We start from the raw sequence: 20,526 nt of genomic DNA, 5'->3' as shown, positions 1-20,526 counted from the left end.
GTACGCCTAGAGCCCTTGCTCTGCAACAAGAGAAGCCACCGCAATGAGAAGTCTGAGCACTGCAAAAAGAGTAGCCCCTGCTTGAAGCAACTAGAGAAAGCCCATGCGCAGCAACGAAGACCCAACACAGACAAAAATAAATAAATAAAATAAATAAATTTTAAAATAATGTCCAGGAGATGTTCTAGTGTCTGATTTTTTTCTGTAGCATTACAGAAAAATAAAGGTTAGTTTTCATACCAGAGTCCTGGCTCACCAGCCAGTTACAGAAAGATAGACATAGGGAAAGAACACAGTAGGGATGTCCTCATATTTCTGTAGCAATGTTACTACAGCATGGAATTTCAGGGGGATGAGGTGAGTGGCTATGAGAACTGCTCCACCCCCAGGTATACACGTTCATCTCAGGGTTTTCTTTCCAGATCGTGAGCCTACTTAGCCCACCTGCCCAGCACTCAGGGGCAGGAAAACCCCACGAAACCAGAACTGCTCATATCCGTAGCAGGTCATGAAGAACCCTAGAGAACCACCCGACCTGATCCATCGCTTCTTCTGAGACATGAGATCCAGTCCGGCTCTCCTGCCACTGGCCTGAGCCTTCCTGCCAGCAGAGCCCTCACTTTCTTACCTCCTCCCAGGGAGCCGGTCTGCGGACGGGATGGCACTCCTGGAAGCGGTCCTCTTCTCCTCCCTCTGGGCTTGTGAGTTGCCTCCGAATCATTTCATTCTACAGAAGAGACTGAAGAAGGTCTTTATTGTTGCCTCTTTACATGTCATTTGTTTATGGGAATTTCTCTTCTTTGCTTGCAGTTGGCCTTGGGCAATTAAAGTGGGAGCAACCTGAAATATCAGTTACTGGAGCAAGAGATAAGAGTGCCGTGATATCTTGCAAGGTGTCCTCTGCAGACTTTAGCCAAGAACACATCCACTGGTACCGGCATAAACCAGATCAGAGTATAGAACATCTAGCATACGTCGTAACAGGCCCTGCTCTAAATCACTTAGGAGGGAAGAAAAACAAGATTGAGGCCAGAAAAGACGTCCCCACTTCCACTTCTACCTTGAAAATAAGTTTCTTAGAGAAAGAAGATGAGGCCACGTACTACTGTGCCAGCTGGTTTAAGGTCCACAGTGTTAGAGTTTCTTGGGTAACACACACAAGAACCATCTCCAGCTCTGTGCCTACCCACATCCTCAATACCAGCAGCTATTGAGGCTGCACAGCTGAGAGCCCCGCCTAAGTCTCCCATTACAGAGAGCGAGTCCCATGTGATTTTTTTTTTTACTATCCAGAGATTACTTGGAAGTTACATGGCTCATCCTCAAAGAGGAAATCACCCATGGCCAGAAAACAGGCTGGTGATATTACATCTTATATCAACATCACAACACTGTTGCAACGTAATTCTCACTTTTTCCACTTCAATACTAATAATTTGAGGCTTAGCGAGATAAAATGACTTTTTCAACCTCCAAATCCCATGCTACTTCAACTCTCTCAGGCCATCCCGAATAAGTTCAGAGTTTGGTTACTCCCTACATCTTTGGGGTGAATGTGGGGTGGGGCTCTTGCCCTCCCTTGCAGGAAGGGGGTTACTGTTGACTCCTCACTCAGGGTTTGTGTGACAGCCCGACCAGCGCAATTCCGTTTGCACAGGCCTCTGACCCTCAGGGGCATTAGGTGATCACACAACAAGGTGGATACTCCTGTCAGGATCCTTTTCCCCGGGATTCTGCTGTGAACCTGCAGAGCATCACAGAGCCCATTTATTCAGGCTACTACTCTTTCTCAGACACTGTTCTAAATCCTTTAGGTCTAATTTTTCTCATGTTTGGGACAATCCGTTGACATCAGTTCTATCATGATTCACATTTTATAGGTGATGGAAACAGAGGCATGGAGATGTGATTTCCTTTGTGGTGACAGTTACCGAATGGGGGAAAAAAATAGTAGACTTTCTTTAGAGAGCATGCAAACAAGAAGACAATGGACAAAAATCTTTAAAATTTTGGAAGGGAAAACTGACATCTCAGCAAAAATATCCTTCGAAAGTAAAGGAGAATTGAAGAATTCTCAGACAAAACAGAAATCGAGGGAATTCATTGCCAGCCCACCTACTCTAAGAGATGTTAAAAGAAGTTATTCAGGCATCAAAAATATGGTATAGGCCAAAAATTTGAATTTCCATAAAGAAATGTGCACTAGGAGTATAATAAATGAAGGTAAACAGTAATCCCTTAAATCTTAATTTTAATTGCTCTAAAATAGGAGTTGGCAGGCATTTTCTGTGAGGACCAAAGAGCAATGATTTTCAGTTTTGTGGGCTGTGTAGTCTCTGCCCTTCAGCTTTGCCGTCTCTGCCCTTCAGCTTTGCCACGGCAGCATGAAGTCACTCTCCTTTTAGACCTTTAGGGACACGGAACTGCTATGACAACAGGGAGGGTATCTGTATTGAGAGGTCACTTTGGGAATTCCCTGGTGGTCCTGTGGTTAGGACTCAGCGCTCTCACTGCCGAGGACCCGGGTTCAATCCCTGGTTGGGGAACAAAGATTCCACAAGCAGCGAGGCGTGGCCAAAAAAAAAAAAAGAAAGAGAGGTCACCTGCCAGGAGCTGTGGCCTTTAGTAAAGGGACACAACTGTCTGTCAATGCAAATCATCCATAAGTAATCTTTAATAGGAAGAGAAAAAAAGTTTTTTACTTGAGCTAACCTGAAGACAGCCTAGGAGACACAGATTCAAGGACCACAGTGTTTCTCTCAGTAATTAGGATTGGAGTCGGCAAGATGTAAAGGGTGACTCTGAGCCGGCAGCTACTAGCAGGTACTGTTTCTGAAAGGGCTTGTAGTGTCCTTGATTTGATACACTTCAGAAAATTCAAGTTCTCCGTAGTGCAGGGACGTGTCGGAGACCACATCCACAATGGCACCCGGCTCCATCTGGGATGCCCCAAACAGTTTTGTTTCTGTCAGAACAAAGGACAGACATTGAACATGACAAGGGCACACTTCATCAAGGTTTCAAAGAGACAGATTAGTATGTACATGGCGACTCAGCTTGACCTTGGTGTCTGGAAAGGAAATCTCATCTTCAAAGGAGTACTAGCATTGACCTCATAGGAAGGGAAGGGCATTCATTTGTATCTTCAAAGTGGACATTCTAAATAATCTGGTAATGCATTCTTTTTTTTTTTTCTTGAATGGTTAAAGCGAATGTGCAATATATGTTTGACAGGCCATAAGACAGGCTGTTCTAGTTAGCACAAAGTTCAAGCCAAATGAGGTATAAGCAAGAATGACTTCCCCATACCTCAATATGTGAACATGTCTTCCATCAATACCTACCTATCTTAGTTTGGGTTCCCCAGAATATATGACTTGGGATATGAGTATATAAGTAGTTTATTTGGGAGGTGCAGGCAAACAAGCAGAGCAGTAAGGAAAGGAAACATGAAAGGCAAGGCAGATGATAAAGTGTATTTCGGTAACCAGTTACTAGGTGACTGCAGAGAGCATAACAGGGGTTCAAAACTGAGTGATGAATTGTGTAATGGATTTCCCATTCTGCTCTCCTGTTTTGTGGACTGGCCATGTAAAAAGAATAGAATCTGTGGGACCCTAAGCGATCTGATAGTCAACGTGGCGGTGAACCAGGGAATCTTGCTAAGAGTCAGAACACTGCAAGGAAGTACTTACAGAGTAGAAAAATGTTCATGGTATCATATTAAGTAATAAAGACAGAGCACAACCTAAATATACGATATCACTATATCTATGTGAAACAGTTTTTTTAAATGAACAGAAATTAATCTGTAAGTGAATGTACCAACTGTTACCAAGTAACTGCCTCTGAGCGATGGGACAAAAAGCGATTGCCTTCTCTTCTGTTTGTATTTCTTTATGATCCATACTGCGGATGCACTCATTATATATTAGGAAATAACAATGGCTTTTGTTTTTAAGGTATATTAAGGCACTACAAGGACACAGCATCTCTAAGGATCCCATTTAATGGTCACATTCAAAAATAAGAGAATCTGAAATGTCTTCTTTAGCTGGGTTATCTAAAGTATAGAGCACCATCATACACAAGAAAGCTGTCCCTTTAGCCTACATCTGAGATTGCCTGATGCAGTGTAGTCACCGTCAAAGATGTCAGATTAGAAGTTTCCCATGAGGCTTGTCAAGCGTGGACTTAGGCCTCCTTCTCCCTCTTTCTCCCTCTCCCTCCCTCTGTTAGACCAATAAAGGACTTTAGTCCTTTAACAAGAAAATGGGTCCTTAACACTAACATCACTGGTTGGTGAAAATCACACAGTAATGAGAGGAATCTGCTGATGAATTAGCAGACCTATTTCCGCAGGATGTCTTGAGCATTACCACGAGCCCCTTTCTCTGCAGTCTATGGGTCTTAGCTGTGTGTTCCGAGCACCACTTCCTCTTAGTAAATCAGTCCTCCGGTTTGCTCTGCAATCTTCCCACTATTCAATTACCTCTCCTGACTGGAGCTGGTGGCATGCTGCTCCTGCCCCAGGTCTTGGTGGTGGCCTCCCTCTGGACATGTGAGTGGCTTTACCCAAGGGAGGGGATAGATCACGGACAGTCCCATCACCCCTTTCAGGTGGACACTCATCACGTGGTCATTCAAGCTAAGCTGACAAATTCCATCATCACCTTGAATTCTTTGGGAAGAAAATGTAAACATCAGTCCCCAGGCTTTTCATGAGGAGAGAACACATGTAGACTATGTTAATGAACATCAAAACTTCGCTAATTTTTCCTCTTGTTTTTCTTTCAGACACAAGTGGAGATATTCAAATAACACAACGCATAACATCCATTACCAAGAAAAAAGGAAATACGGCATCTCTTGAATGCCAGATAAAAACGGATATGTTAAAGAAGAGTGTATACATCCACTGGTACCGACAGAAGCCAGAGCAGCCTCTAAACCGAATTCTGTATATTTCCTCCAATGAAAATGTTGTTCACGAACAAGGGATTAGTGAGGAAAGATACGAAGCAAGGAAATGGCCAAGTAATTCACTGCTGAGCCTCAGGATACACGGAGCAACCGAGAAGGATGCGGCACTGTACTACTGCGCCTGCTGGGATACACGGTGCGCATGGGCGCCGCTGTCATTGAACAAAAACCCTCCTCCGCCATCACACCTGTGCAAACACACACCTCTCCTCCTTTCTGCCTCCCATAAAGGACTTTTCTCCTGCACATGTGTCCTGAGCAGTGTCTGAGAAAGTAGCCCAAGGACCTGATCTGTGAGGCTTCTTTCAGCTAGGTCACTTTATCCTCCATCCTCACCTCGGGGGTCTTGGTACAGTTTGTAACTGCCCCAAATTGTCTCTGCTTCACCATCTATGGGAGCCTCCTGGGAAGTAAGCCATAATCCAGTGCTGAACATGATGTGTTGGCTTGGAAAGAAGAATGAATGAATGAATGAATGAATGAGTGATGGAAGATACAAGTCCTTTTTAGTGACATGGGACTGGGTTTCTAACTCCTGCCTACCCACTCACTGACAGGGTGATATAGGAGAGTTACTGAATTGTTTATTTCTGTTTTCCCAATTTTATTTTCTTTTATTTATTTTTTAAAAAATTTCCTTTGAGGTATAGTTGATTTACAGTGTTTTGTTAGTTTCAGGTGTACAGCAAGTGAATCAGTTATATACACACACTCTTTTTTAGATTCTTTTCCATATAAATCATTATAGAGTATTGAGTAGAGTTCCCTGTGCCATACAGTAGGTTCTTGTTGATTATCTATTTTATACATAGTAGTGTGTATATGTCAGTCCCAATCTCCCAATTTATCCTTCCCCTGCACCACACCCCCGCTTATGCTGTCGTAACCATAAGTTTGTTTTCTACATCTGTGACTCTACTTCTGTTTTGTAACTAAGTTCATTTATACCTTTTTTTTAGATTCCACATATAAGTGATATCATATGATATTTGTCTTTCAGTGTCTGACTTACTTCACTCAGTATGACAATCTCTAGGTCCATGTTTTCCCAGTTTTAAGCGGGCATGGTGCTAACAACTGCATAGGTTGCTGAAGACTGAATGAGGTTCACATATGAACGTTTCAGCACGGTGTTCAACAAATCACAGTGTCCTTTCCAGCTATGACTAAACCACTTCACTGAGCCATCACAGCTAAAATAGGAGCTGAGGACCCTTTAAAAATCACATCTTACACTGTCCTCCAAACCACAGGAAAGCATAGCTTTAATGCTGACAAACTAAGAATGGTGAATAGGAAAAATTGCAGGGTAACGAACCAAGGGGATTTTGTTTCCTTCAACACTTTTCTTCATTCACAGCAAAATGAAGAAATGTCATATAATAACATCGTAGTATCCTAAGCAATAACTACAGTAATTGTTAGTATTTACCCAGCTTTGTGAGCTTTCTGCAAACTAATGATCTATATAATATACAACCTTCTATATAAGGTTGTGGGATCATTATTGATGTATTACTATCTACAGTAATGATAATATCCTTCTAATTCTCATGAGAGTCATACAAAAAATCTATAACTCACAGAGTGAAAACGAGCCCAAGGATAAGTGTGTTTGAAGCAACACGTAAAGGAAAAGTAGGAGACCATTTCTCCCAAGGTGATGTTAACATCAAATGATTATAACATAAATGTTTTTTGATGAGCTTGTCAGGAGTCTGAAAGCTCCTTTATACCAGGAAGATGATCAAAATCACACTGCGACACATCTTACTGCGAAAGACTTTCATTGGCTCTAAAGCAAACCTTCCTCCCGTATTCTTGCCTCCACAGAACCAGGGCTGCCACTGCGTCCTCTGTCCTGTCCTGATTCACACCCGATTCTTACTAATCACTGGCCATGCCAACCACGTGGATTTTCCTTGTATCTTTGGCTTGGGTTTGTAGGTTGACTTTTCTCCTTTCTTGTCTTTCTATTGTTTTTGTGACCAGCGTCAGCCTTTGTAAGTGTCTCTGATTGTCCCCCTTGCTTTTCAGATGGAGACACCAACATGAGAATTTCTCAGGATCAACTCTCCTCTCCCCGAAGACTAGACAGAACAGTGAACATAAGTTGCAAACTGTCTGGGGTTCCCCTGGAGAATGCCATTGTGCACTGATATCAAGAGAAAGAAGGGGAGCCCCTGAGGCGAATCCTTTATGGCTCAGCTGACAGTTACAATCTGGATGAACCTAATTCCAGCTTGGAGACAGATAAGGTAGAGGATGGAATCATTTACCTGATAATCAATAACGTTGTCAAGTCCATTGAAGCCACCTACTACTGTGCCTGCTGGGATCTCACAGTGTCACAGAGTCAGAAGGGACCTGGAAGAAAATCTTCTCTATTACTAACTCTCAACCCACCTCACACTCAGGCAACCACGACAGACTCTTCAATTCTCTTAATCATGGGTTCATAGTTGTAGGAACAGGAAGGGCCTTTAGGACAAATTTAGTCCAATGGCCACACTTCAGATGAGGAAGCTGGGGCCCAGAGATGGCAAGTGGCTTTTTGCAAAGCCAGTTAACCACAGAGGTAGGACACACCTGCGTTTCAGATTCTCAGTCCAGTGCCTTTTCTTGCCTCTCTTGTGGTTAGCGTTGAACTCCTTTTAGCGCAATTGCATTTCTCTCAAAGGCAGCTGTGACAAGAATGGCTTGTCTTCATAAGTGATGTCCCCAGAACCCAATGAAGTCTGATTTGTAGGTAAATTGTGTGACTGACACACTGTTAAGAAGGGATAAAGGTCAGCAGGGGATGGACTCCCAGCTCTGTCTAGCTCCCTGTTGTTTTCCTATGGCTACCCTATTATCCTATTACCAGTCCCCCTTCATTTCTGTAGCTTCCTATCTGTTCTGAAATCCTCAGTGATTGGAATAATTTTCCTGGCATACACATCAAACATGGGGATTGCTTTCTTCACGAATACGTTTGTAAATTCTTTGCCACTTACCGAAGGACCTGCCCAACCAAGCCCTAAATTTCCTGCTCTTCAGTCTGAAACCTGGCACCAATCCTAACTGGATGGTCGTGCACTTGGTCCCAAGTTTGGTAGCCCTGATCTGCTTTTTGCAGTTCTTACCAGCCAGACTTGAAAATAACATGAAGAACAGCAATAACAACAAAATCTATACCCTTACAATACAGCTAAATACCTCTCTTCTTGGATTTCTAATAAGTAGCCAGAATAAAATTATTGATTCCAATGCTATTCCTTCACCCCAATCTGCACAATTTGCATTATTTTCCCCCCAAACTTTCCTGTCTCAGTAAACAGCAAAGGTCTGTGTGTCATTTAACACCATGCAAGAATACTTGATAAAAACAGATGGTGTTTTCTCGACCTTCCACATCTTTGGCTTTCTTCAGTATTCAGAAAAAAGAAATGAGGAAACCTGACAGTTCTTTAGGTATTTCCCGTCGTATGAGATCTGAAAGGAGGAGACAAGAGACCCTGGGAACTGTGGATTCATCTGGTAGAAAGGAAACCACAAACCAGGCCAGAGCCTATGGTGTGCTGTCTGAGAACAGAATTGGCTGTCAAGACAAAGCCCAAAACCAAAACTCTCAGCTCTGAGGCAGAGAACTCCCACTCCTCTCTCTCTCTGACTTGGTGCAAGTGTAGAAACTCTTATTTTCCAGCTGACACGTGCAGGGTAATCAGCAAGCCCAGCACAGAAATAACCACATAATCCTAACAATAATTATAATATGAGAGTCATAACTTCTGATGATCTGCCAAATTTGGTTGAATTTGGTCAACTATGAAATCATCATCACACCTGAAAAAGCAATGCAAAACTTCAAGGAATCCTTTTGAAACTTGTGCTTTACTTCACTTGACTTGCTTGTTACTTCTGTATTCATTCCTCATACTGAAGAATTTAAGTTGCCTTTGTTGGTCACCTTAGAATGTGGTGAGTGAGGGGTGTGTGTGTTTGCATGTGTTACATAAATCAGGGTTACGAGCAAAATGATTTTGTACACAACACTAAGATTTTTCCATTCTTTCCAAGAAAATGAATTCTCTGTTCCTGAACTTTTGCATCATCTCTTCTAGATACGTTATCTCATGTGAACTTTACAAAAGTCCTGAGAAACAGATATTATCGCCTCCCTTTTAAAGATGAGGAAACCGACACTCTGAGATGTGCCCAAGGACACATCACCAGGAGCAGAGGAGCTAGAATTGGAACCTGATCTTTCTGGTTTTAAAACGTCTTTTTCTTCACTTTCAACCTCCTTAATTGTAATTTGTTTTCTCCCATTTGAATTCTTTAGAAGCTCTGATAAACCTGTTAATATTTATTGCACCTGCCCTTCTGTCCATCCCCACTGTCACTGCAATAAGTTGGGTCCTCAGACGCCTCTCAGTGGCTCATGGTGACTGTCTCTGAAACATGTCTGCTTCACCGGCGCTGCTCCCCTGACCAACCCACCTTCCTGCTCTTACATTACCTTCTGATCATGTCACTAAAACCTTCAGTAAGTCACTACCATTTATTCTTTTCAAATAAATATTTTTTGAAAATACTGGAAAAAAGTAAACATTCTCCAACTTTCTCCTTCTGAAACATTAAGTATTAAGTAAAGGTGCCTCCTAATCCTCTTCCCTTTCCAAGCTCCCCTACACAACAGACCCAATTAGTCCCCTACTTCTTTCCAGCTCACATCTCTAGATTCTTTTTCACTTAGATATTTATCTACTTGGAACCCAATTATATGTATGAGGTAGGTAGAGAGCTATTTTTGCTTTTTCCAACAGGGTAATCAATAGTCCAAAGCTTGTTTTAAAATAATCTATTATTTCCCTATTATTAAAAAATACCAGATCACTGGGGCTTCCCTGGTGGCGCAGTGGTTGGGAATCTGCCTGCCAATGCAGGGGACACGGGTTCAGACCCTGGTCTGGGAAGATCCCACATGCCGCGGAGCAACTAAGCCCATGCACCACAACTACTGAGCCTGTGCTCTAGAGCCCCCGAGCCACAACTACTGAAGCCCGTGCGCCTAGAGCCCGTGCTCCGCAACAAGAGAAGCCACCGCAATGAGAAGCCCACGCACCACAACGAAGAGTAGCCCCCGCTCGCCACAATCAGAGAAAAGCCTGTGGGCAACAACGAAGACCCAACGCAGCCAACAACAATAAATAAAATAAAATAAAATAAATAAATAAAAAATACCAGATCACATTTTAATATCAGCATACACTTGGATCATCTTCTGGAGGATTTCTGTGTTATATAAGTTTCACTATTCTTACACCTTTATCCTACTATGTCAGTAGCTTTGTAATAAGTGATAAAACCTACTATGCTAAATGTCTCTCCACCATTGTTTTTAAAAATATTTTTCAATTATCTCATATTTATTCTTCTCATTAGAATTTAAAATCAACTTACCTAGTCGACCCCTACATTTTACAACAAAGAACAAAAAATAAAATATTATCATAATTCTGGTTGGAATTGAGGTCAATTTATATACATGCTTTTAGGAAAGGTTAGCATCTTTATGATCTTGAGTTTTTCCTTTACAAATATGGTATATATGTGTTTATTCAGGTTTTATTTTATGCCCTTTAGTAAAATATTATACTCTTCATATAGTTTTCGTAATTTAATAAAGGATTTTGTAACTCTTTACTTACTCTTTTGTATTTTACTACCTTCATGGATCTTGAAATATAGACAACTCCTAAAATACCTTATAACTCTGCTCATTTTCTTGGAATAAGGTAAAACAGAGGAAAAGCTATCAGAAAGGAATTGGAGAGGGGGGGCAAGATGGCGGAAGAGTAAGACGCGGAGATCACCTTCCTCCCCACAGATACATTAGAAATACATCTACACGTGGAACTGCTCCTACAGAACACCCACTGAACGCTGGCAGAAGACGTCAGACCTCCCAAAGGGCAAGAAACTCCCCACGTACCTGGGTAGGGCAAAAGAAAAAAGAAATAACAGAGACAAAAGAATAGGACCGGGACCTGCACCAGTGGGAAGGAGCTGTGAAGCAGGAAAGGTTTCCACACACTAGGAGCCCCTTCGCGGGCGGAGACTGCGGGTGGCGGAGGGGGGAAGCTTCGGAGCCGCGGAGGAGAGCGCAGCCACAGGGGTGCGGAGGGCAAAGCGGAGAGACTCCCGCACAGAGGCTCGGCGCCGAGCAGCACTCACCAGCCCGAGAGGCTTGTCTGCTCCCCCGCCGGGGCGGGCGGGGCTGGGAGCGGAGGCTCGGGCTTCGGTTGGATCGCAGGGAGAGGACTGGGGTTGGCGGCGTGAACACAGCCTGAAGGGGTTAATGCGCCACAGCTGGCCGGGAGGGAGTCCGGGAAAAAGTCTGCAGCTGCGGAAGAGGCAAGAGACATTTTCTTACCTCTTTGTTTCCTGGTGCACGAGGAGAGGGGATTCAGAGCGCCGCCTAAACGAGCTCCAGAGATGGGCGCGAGCCGCGGCTACCAGCGCGGACCCCAGAGGCGGGCAGGAGACGCTAAGGCTGCTGCTGCCGCCACCAAGAAGCCTGTGTGCGAGCACAGGTCACTCTCCACACCGCCCCTCCCGGGAGCCCGTGCAGCCCGCCACTGCCAGGCTCCCGTGATCCGGGGACAGCTTCCCTGGGAGAACGCACGGCGCGCCTCAGGCTGCTGCAACGTCACGACGCCTCTGCCGCCGCAGGCTCGCCCCGCCTCCTCCGTACCGCTCCCTCCCCCCGGCCTGAGTGAGCCAGAGCCCCCGAAGCAGCTGCTCCTTTAACCCCGTCCTGTGTGAGCGAAGAACAGATGCCCTCAGGCAACCTACACGCAGAGGCGGGTCCAAATCCAAAGCTGAACCCTGGCAGCTGTGCGAACAAAGAAGAGAAAGGGAAATCCCTCCCAGCAGCCTCAGGAGCAGCGGATTAAAGCTCCACAAACAACCTGATGTGCCTGCATCTGTTGAATACCTGAATAGACAACGAATCATCCCAAATTCAAGAGGGTTGGACCTTTCGGAGCAGGATATATATTAATTTGTTCCCCTTTTCCTTTTTTCTGAGTGTATATGTGTATGCTTCTGGGTGAGATTTTGTCTGTATAGCCTTTGCTTTCACCATAGTCCTAGGGTTTGGCCCGTCCGTTTTTTTTTTTTTTTTTTTTTACTTAAAAAAAATATTTTCCTAATAAATGTTTTCTTAATAATTTTTTCCTTATTTTCTATTTTTTAGAAATTAAAAAAAATTTTAATAAGTTTTTTCATATTTTTTATTTTAAAAAATTAAAAATTTTTTTTCTTAATAAATTTTTTTCTTAATAATTTTTTCTTATTTTTTATTATAAAAAATTAATAAATCTATTTTTAAAAATTAAAAAAAAATATTTTTCTGAATACATTTTTTTCTTAATAATTTTTTTCCTTATTTTTTATTATAATAGCTTTATTTTATTTTATTTTATCCTCTTTCTTTCTTTCTTTCTATTTTTTTCTCCCTTTTATTCTGAGCCGTGTGGATGAAAGGCTCTTGGTGCTCCAGCCAGGCATCAGGGCCATGCCTCTGAGGTGGGAGAGACAACTTCAGGACACTGGTCCACAAGAGACCTCCCAGCTCCACATAATACCAAACGGCGCAAATCTCTCAGAGATCTCCATCTCAACATCAAGACCCAGCTTCACTCAACGACCAGCAAGCTACAGTGCTGGACACCCTATGCCAAACAACTAGCAAGACAGGAACACAGCCCCATCCATTAGCAGAGAGGCTGCCTAAAATCATAATAAGGCCACAGACACCCCAAAACACACCACCAGACGTGGACGTGCCCACCAGAAAGACAAGATCCAACCTCATCCGCCAGAACACAGGCACTAGTCCCCTCCACCAGGAAGCCTACACAACCCACTGAACCAACCTTAGCCACTGGGGACAGATACCAAAAACAACCGGAACTACAAACCTGCAGCCTGTGAAAAGGAGACCCCAAACACAGTAAGATAAGCAAAATGAGAAGACAAAAAAACACACAGCAGGTGAAGGAGCAGGGTCAAAACACACCAGACCTAACAAATGAAGAGGAAATAGGCAGTCTACCCGAAAAAGAATTCAGAATAATGATGGTAAAGATGATCCAAAATCTTGGAAATAGAATAGACAAAATGCAAGAAACATTTAACAAGGATGTAGAAGAACTAAAGAGGAACAAAGCAACGATGAAAAACACAATAAATGAAATTAAAAATACTCTAGACGGGATCAATAGCAGAATAACTGAGGCAGAACGGATAAGTGACCTGGAAGATAAAATAGTGGAAATAACTACTGCAGAGCCGAATAAAGAAAAAAGAATGAAAAGAACTGAGGACAGTCTCAGAGACCTCTGGGACAACATTAAATGCACCAACATTCGAATTATAGGGGTCCCAGAAGAAGAAGAGAAAAAGAAAGGGACTGAGAAAATATTTGAAGAGATTATAGTTGAAAACTTCCCTAATATGGGAAAGGAAATAGTTAATCAAGTCCTGGAAGCACAGAGAGTCCCATACAGGATAAATCCAAGGAGAAACACGCCAAGACACATATTAATCAAACTATCAAAACTTAAATATAAAGAAAACATATTAAAAGCAGCAAGGGAAAAACAACAAATAACACACAAGGGAATCCCCATAAGGTTAACAGCTGATCTTTCAGCAGAAACTCTGCAAGCCAGAAGGGAGTGGCAGGATATACTTAAAGTCATGAAGGAGAAAAACCTACAACCAAGGTTACTCTACCCAGCAAGGATCTCATTCAGATTTGATGGAGAAATTAAAACCTTTACAGACAAGCAAAAGCTGAGAGAGTTCAGCACCACCAAACCAGCTTTACAACAAATGCTAAAGGAAATTCTCTAGGCAAGAAACACAAGAGAAGGAAAACACCTACAATAACAAACACAAAATATTTAAGAAAATGGGAATAGGAACATACATATCAATAATTACCTTAAATGTAGATGGATTAAATGCTCCCACGAAAAGACACAGACTGGCTGAATGGATATAAAAACAAGACCCATATATATGCTGTCTACAAGAGACCCACTTCAGACCTAGAGACACATACAGACTGAAAGTGAGGGGATGGAAAAAGATATTCCATGCAAATGGAAATCAAAAGAAAGCTGGAGTAGCAATTCTCATATCAGACAAAATAGACTTTAAAATAAAGACTATTACAAGAGACAAAGAAGGACAGTATATAATGATCAAGGGATCGATCCAAGAGGAAGGTATAACAATTGTAAATATTTATGCACCCAACATAGGAGCACCTCAATACATAAGGCAAATACTAGCAGCCATAAAAGGGGAAATCGACAGTAACACAATCGTAGTAGGGGACTTTAACACCCCACTTTCACCAATGGACAGATCATCCAAAATGGAAATAAATAAGGAAACACAAGCTTTAAATGATACATCAAACAAGATGGACTTAATTGATATTTATAGGACATTCCACCCAAAAACAACAGAATACACATTTTTCTCAAGTGCTCATGGAACATTCTCCAGGATAGATCATATCTTGGGTCACAAATCAAGCCTTGGTAAATTTAAGAAAATTGAAATCGTATCAAGTATCTTTTCCGACCACAACGCTATGAGACTAGATATCAATTACAGGAAAAAATCTGTAAAAACTACAAACACATGGAGGCTACACAATACACTACTTAATAACGAAGTGATCACTGAAGAAATCAAAGGGGAAATCAAAAAATACCTAGAAACAAATGACAATGGAGACACGACGACCCAAAACCTATGGGATGCAGCAAAAGCAGTTCTAAGAGGGAAGTTTATAGCAATACAAGCCTACATCAAGAAACAGGAAACATCTCGAATAAACAACCTAACCTTGCACCTAAAGCAATTAGAGAAAGAAGAGCAAAAAAACCCCAAAGCTAGCAGAAGGATAGAAATCATAAAGATCAGATCAGAAATAAATGAAAAAGAAATGAAGGAAACAATAGCAAAAATCAATGAAACTAAAAGCTAGTTCTTCGAGAAGATAAACAAAATTGATAAACCATTAGCCAGACTCATCAAGAGAAAAAGGGAGAAGACTCAAATCAATAGAATTAGAAATGAAAAAGGAGAAGTAACAACTGACACTGCAGAAATACAAACGATCATGAGAGATTACTACAAGCAACTCTATGCCAATAAAATGGACAACCTGGAAGAAATGGACAGATTCTTAGAAATGCACAACCTACCGAGACTGAACCAGGAAGAAATAGAAAATATGAACAGACCAATCACAAGCACTGAAATTGAAACTGTGATTAAAAATCTTCCAACAAACAAAAGCCCAGGACCAGATGGCTTCACAGGTGAATTCTATCAAACATTTAGAGAAGAGCTAACACCTATCCTTCTCAAACTCTTCCAAAATATTGCAGAGGGAAGAACACTCCCCAACTCATTCTATGAGGCCACCATCACCCTGATACCAAAACCAGACAAAGATGTCACAAAGAAAGAAAACTACAGGCCAATATCACTGATGAACATAGATGCAAAAATCCTCAACAAAATACTAGCAAACAGAATCCAACAGCACATTAAAAGGATTATACACCATGATCAAGTGGGGTTTATTCCAGGAATGCAAGGATTCTTCAATATATGCAAATCAATCAACGTGATACATCATATTAACAAATTGAAGGAGAAAAACCATATGATCATCTCAATAGATGCAGAGAAAGCTTTCGACAAAATTCAACACCCATTTATGATAAAAGCCCTGCAGAAAGTAGGCATAGAGGGAACTTTCCTCAACATAATAAAGGCCATATATGACAAACCCACAGCCAACATTGTCCTCAATGGTGAAAAACTGAAACTATTTCCACTAAGATCTGGATCAAGACAAGGTTGCCCACTCTCACCACTATTATTCAACATAGTTTTGGAAGTGTTAGCCACAGCAATCAGAGAAGAAAAAGAAATAAAAGGAATCCAAATCGGAAAAGAAGAAGTAAAGCTGTCACTGTTTGCAGATGACATGATACTATACACAGAGAATCCTAAAGATGCTACCAGAAAACTCCTAGAGCTAATCAATGAATTTGGTAAAGTAGCAGGATACAAAATTAATGCACAGAAATCTCTTGCATTCCTATATACTAATGATGAAAAATCTGAAAGTGAAATTAAGAAAACACTCCCGTTTACCATTGCAATAAAAAGAATAAAATATCTAGGAATAAACCTACCTAAGGAGACAAAAGACCTGTATGCAGAAAATTATAAGACACTGATGAAAGAAATTAAAGATGATTCAAATAGATGGAGAGATATACCATGTTCTTGGATTGGAAGAATCAACATTGTGAAAATGACTCTACTACCCAAAGCAATCTACAGATTCAATGCAATCCCTATCAAACTGCCACTGGCATTTTTCACAGAACTAGAACAAAAAATTGCACAATTTGTATGGAGACACAAAAGACCCCGAATAGCCAAAGCAATCTTGAGAACGAAAAATGGAGCTGGAGGAATCAGGCTCCCTGACTTCAGACTGTATTACAAAGCTACAGTAATCAAGACAGTTTGGTACTGGCACAAAAACAGAAATATAGATCAATGGAACAGGATAGAAAGCCCAGAGATAAACCCACGCACATATGGTCACCTTATCTTTGATAAAGGAGGCAAGCATATACAGTGGAGAAAAGACAGCCTCTTCAATAAGTGGTGCTGGGAAAATTGGACAGGTACATGTAAAAGTATGAAATTAGAACACTCCCTGACACCATACACAAAAATAAACTCAAAATGGATTAAAGACCTAAGTGTAAAGCCAGACACTATCAAACTCTTAGAGGAAAACATAGGCAGAACACTCTATGACATAAATCACAGCAAGATCCTTTTTGACCCAGCTCCTAGAGAAACGGAAATAAAAACACAAATAAACAAATGGGACCTAATGAAACTTAAAAGCTTTTGCACCGCAAAGGAAACCATAAACAAGACCAAAAGACAACTCTCAGAATGGGAGAAAATATTTGCAAATGAAGCAACTGACAAAGGATTAATCTCCAAGATTTACAAGCAGCTCATGCAGCTCAATAACAAAAAAAAAAACAACCCAATCCAAAAATGGGCAGAAGACCTAAATAGACATTTCTCCAAAGAAGATATACAGATGGCCAACAGACACATGAAAGAATGCTCAACATCATTAATCATTAGAGAAATGCAAATCAAAACTACAATGAGGTATCATCTCACACCGGTCAGAATGGCCATCATCAAAAAATCTAGAAACAATAAATGCTGGAGAGGGTGTGGAGAAAAGGGAACACTCTTGCACTGTTGGTGGGAATGTAAATTGATACAGCCACTATGGAGAACAGTATGGAGGTTCCTTAAAAAACTACAAATAGAAGTACCATACGACCCAGCAATCCCACTACTGGGCATATACCCTGAGAAAACCATAATTCAAAAAGAGTCATGTACCAAAATGTTCATTGCAGCTCTATTTACAATAGCCAGGACATGGAAGCAACCTAAGTGTCCATCATCGGATGAATGGATAAAGAAGATGTGGCACATATATACAATGGAATATTACTCAGCCATAAAAAGAAACAAAATTGAGTTATTTGTAGTGAGGTGGATGGACCTAGAGTCTGTCATACAGAGTGAAGTAAGTCAGAAAGAGAAAAACAAATACAGTATGCTAACACATATATATGGAATCTAAGGAAAAAAAAAAAAAAAAAAGGTCATGAAGAACCTAGTGGCAAGATGGGAATAAAGACACAGACCTACTAGAGAATGGACTTGAGGATATGGGGAGGGGGAGGGGTGAGATGTGACAGGGTGAGAGAGTGTCATGGACATATATACACTACCAAATGTAAAATAGATAGCTAGTGGGAAGCAGCCGCATAGCACAGGGAGATCGGCTCAGTGCTTTGTGACCACCTAGAGGGGTGGGATAGGGAGGGTGGGAGGGAGGGAGATGCAAGAGGGAAGAGATATGGGAACATATGTGTATGTATAACTGATTCACTTTGTTATAAAGCAGAAACTAACACACCATTGTAAAGCAATTATACTTCAATAAAGATGTTAAAAAAATAAAAAATAAATAAAAAATAAAAAAAAAAAAGAAAGGAATTGAGTGGGCATCATTTATGTCTACAATAGGTGCAAAGGGTATTTGACAGCTCCAAGTAATAATACCTTTGAATTTTCAGTTAAAAAAACCTTTCTAAACATGATTTTCATCCAGGTCTTCCCCCATTGTGTTGGGGGTTCTGAGCTGCTGTGAATGAACAGTTGCCCACCGTGGCCTCCTCTTACTTTTGTTCTCAGGGCAGAGGCAATGATTGCTCACGGGACTTAGGCCGGAACCAGGTGGATCTGGAGTGGACATGGGGATACTCAGGGCCTGTCCTGTCTGGGTCCTGGCAGATGGGCAGCTCATCTGTATTCAGAGGAGCACTCAGCTGCTTCTGGCAATTTCTTTTCCCCTGATCCACGTTGAGTGATATAACATTACAGAACGGTATCCCAAGACAGCATCTTTCAACTTATCAGAGGACTAGACTTGGTTTTTAAGGTTTAGTTTAAATAAGGAATCTATTATTTCAAAGAGACAGAATGCTACAAATTTCTTCTTTCATCCCACGAAAAATAATAAGTCATCACAGGACTCATTTTCTCATTTGACACTGCCTTTTTAAAAATCATGTGGCCCAATGGTAAAAGCGGTTTAGGAGAAAAGAAGAACTTTGTTCACATTGCTCAGTATATTTGTGTTGGCATATTTGCATTTTCAGTTACTGAAGCGTTTCCTCCTTTCAGAAATACATTCCCTAATCACTAATGGAGCAGCCCTGGTGTTTGTGAGAACAAAAGAGACTTTCTTTGATGCAAACTCAGCAGTTTCAACACAACCAAACACCTGGAAATAAAAAAAGCCTTAATTCTCTGAATACTTTTCCTGGTAATTTAGAAAAGCAGTTGGTTGACCAGTTGGTGCTGAACTCTTCTTTTCCTGCTTTTATCCTTTTCATTTTCTATCAGTGCTTTTTAAAGTTTATGACTCGGAGGAAAACAGACATTTGGGTCAATTGATTTGAGGAAAATCTACAAAATATCAGATGCCATGAAACCTACATTCAGGAACGTTCGAAAGAACCGGAAGATCAAATTGACTCTTCAAAGTTTTTTAACTGCTGGTCATGTCATGAAGCTAGGAGAAGGCTGAAACTTTTATAGGCGCTCTAACCATTGTGATAGGTCAGGTTGGATCAAGATATTTGGAGAAGGAACTAAGCTCGTAGTAACTCTCCCTGGTAAGTAACTTTTTTCTATTTTAACTTAATAGTGAAAAATTCATAGTTGCTTTTTAGAAAAAAAAACAAACAATTTAGGATTCCCCCTTATCTGACTGCCACATGCTTGTCCTCAGCATCTGAACAGCAATTTTGCAGCTACTGGTCACTGTATATGGAAACAAAACTCTCTTGTAAATGGCTTATTCTTTTCCCTGCTCGTTAGCAGTTGAAATTCTACCTTTAGAAATTCAACTTTTTATCCAAAAAAGAATAGACTCAGGGTAGAAATTAAAGTATTTTGAGGACCATGTCTGTAATCCGTTGCTGTAAGTTATTGGTTCAAAATGCTTTTCTTATAGATGGGCTTTTTTAAAAAATATATTTTTAAAAAATTTTTATTTTTTCTTTGTGTCTTTATTTTTGGCTGTGTTGGGTCTTCGTTGCTGCGCGCGGGCTTTCTCTAGTTGCAGCGAGCAGGGGCTACTCTTCGTTGTGGGGCGCAGGCTACTCATTGTGGTGGCTTCTCTTGTTGCGGAGCACGGGCTCTAGGCACGCAAGCTTCAGTAGTTGTGGCACGTGGGCTCAGTAACTGTGGCACGCGGGCTCAGTAGCTGTGGCACACGGGCTTAGTTGCTCTGTGGTATGTGGGATCTTCCCGGGCCAGGGATCAAACCCGAGTCCCTTATATTGGCAGGCGGATTCTTAACCACTGAGCCACCAGGGAAGCGCTATGGATGGGCTTTTAAATGAGAAACAATATTTACCTCGTCTCTATAGTTTGAGATAAACACATTGCTCCTGTCTCCCAATTACCTGAAAAAATGACATTATTGGTTTTCATCTCATCCTTAACAGCAGTGCAAAAAAATTCTTATAGTAAATGACTATAGAACATCGATAAATCCCACTTCTTGTTACTCTAGCTTCTCAGAGATAGGCTGAGATCAGCTGAAATTCATGCAGTTACAACTCTCGTTACATTGCCTGGATATGGACCAGTTTCAGGGGATTTGTGAGCTCAGTGAGCCATCTCAGCTCCAAAGTCCATGAAAAGAGTCTGCATGGTTGTATATTCTCATTTGCTCCTTCTCTCAGCAAACATTTATTGAGGACACTTTCTGTGCTGGATGCTGGAGATAAAAGGGTGAACAAGACACAGATAGGACAGGTCCCA

General features: G+C 41.3%; 1 gene segment (V, D, J or C); it reads left to right on the top strand.

The window, feature by feature from the left end:
• Positions 1-550: 550 nt before the first annotated feature.
• LOC118900815 overlaps positions 551-20,526 on the top strand; it is a 34,505-nt gene continuing 14,529 nt past the window's right edge. The window contains 4 exon segments of the C gene segment in view: positions 551-701; positions 811-1,124; positions 2,439-2,443; positions 19,315-19,370. Coding sequence covers positions 659-701; positions 811-1,124; positions 2,439-2,443; positions 19,315-19,370 — 418 coding nt within the window.

The sequence above is a fragment of the Balaenoptera musculus genome, chromosome 9 (assembly GCF_009873245.2).
Source record: "Balaenoptera musculus isolate JJ_BM4_2016_0621 chromosome 9, mBalMus1.pri.v3, whole genome shotgun sequence".
In the NCBI taxonomy this organism is placed as follows: Eukaryota; Metazoa; Chordata; class Mammalia; order Artiodactyla; family Balaenopteridae; genus Balaenoptera; species Balaenoptera musculus.
Note: the sequence above shows the minus strand (reverse complement) of the source record. Positions and strands in the feature narration are given on the sequence as shown.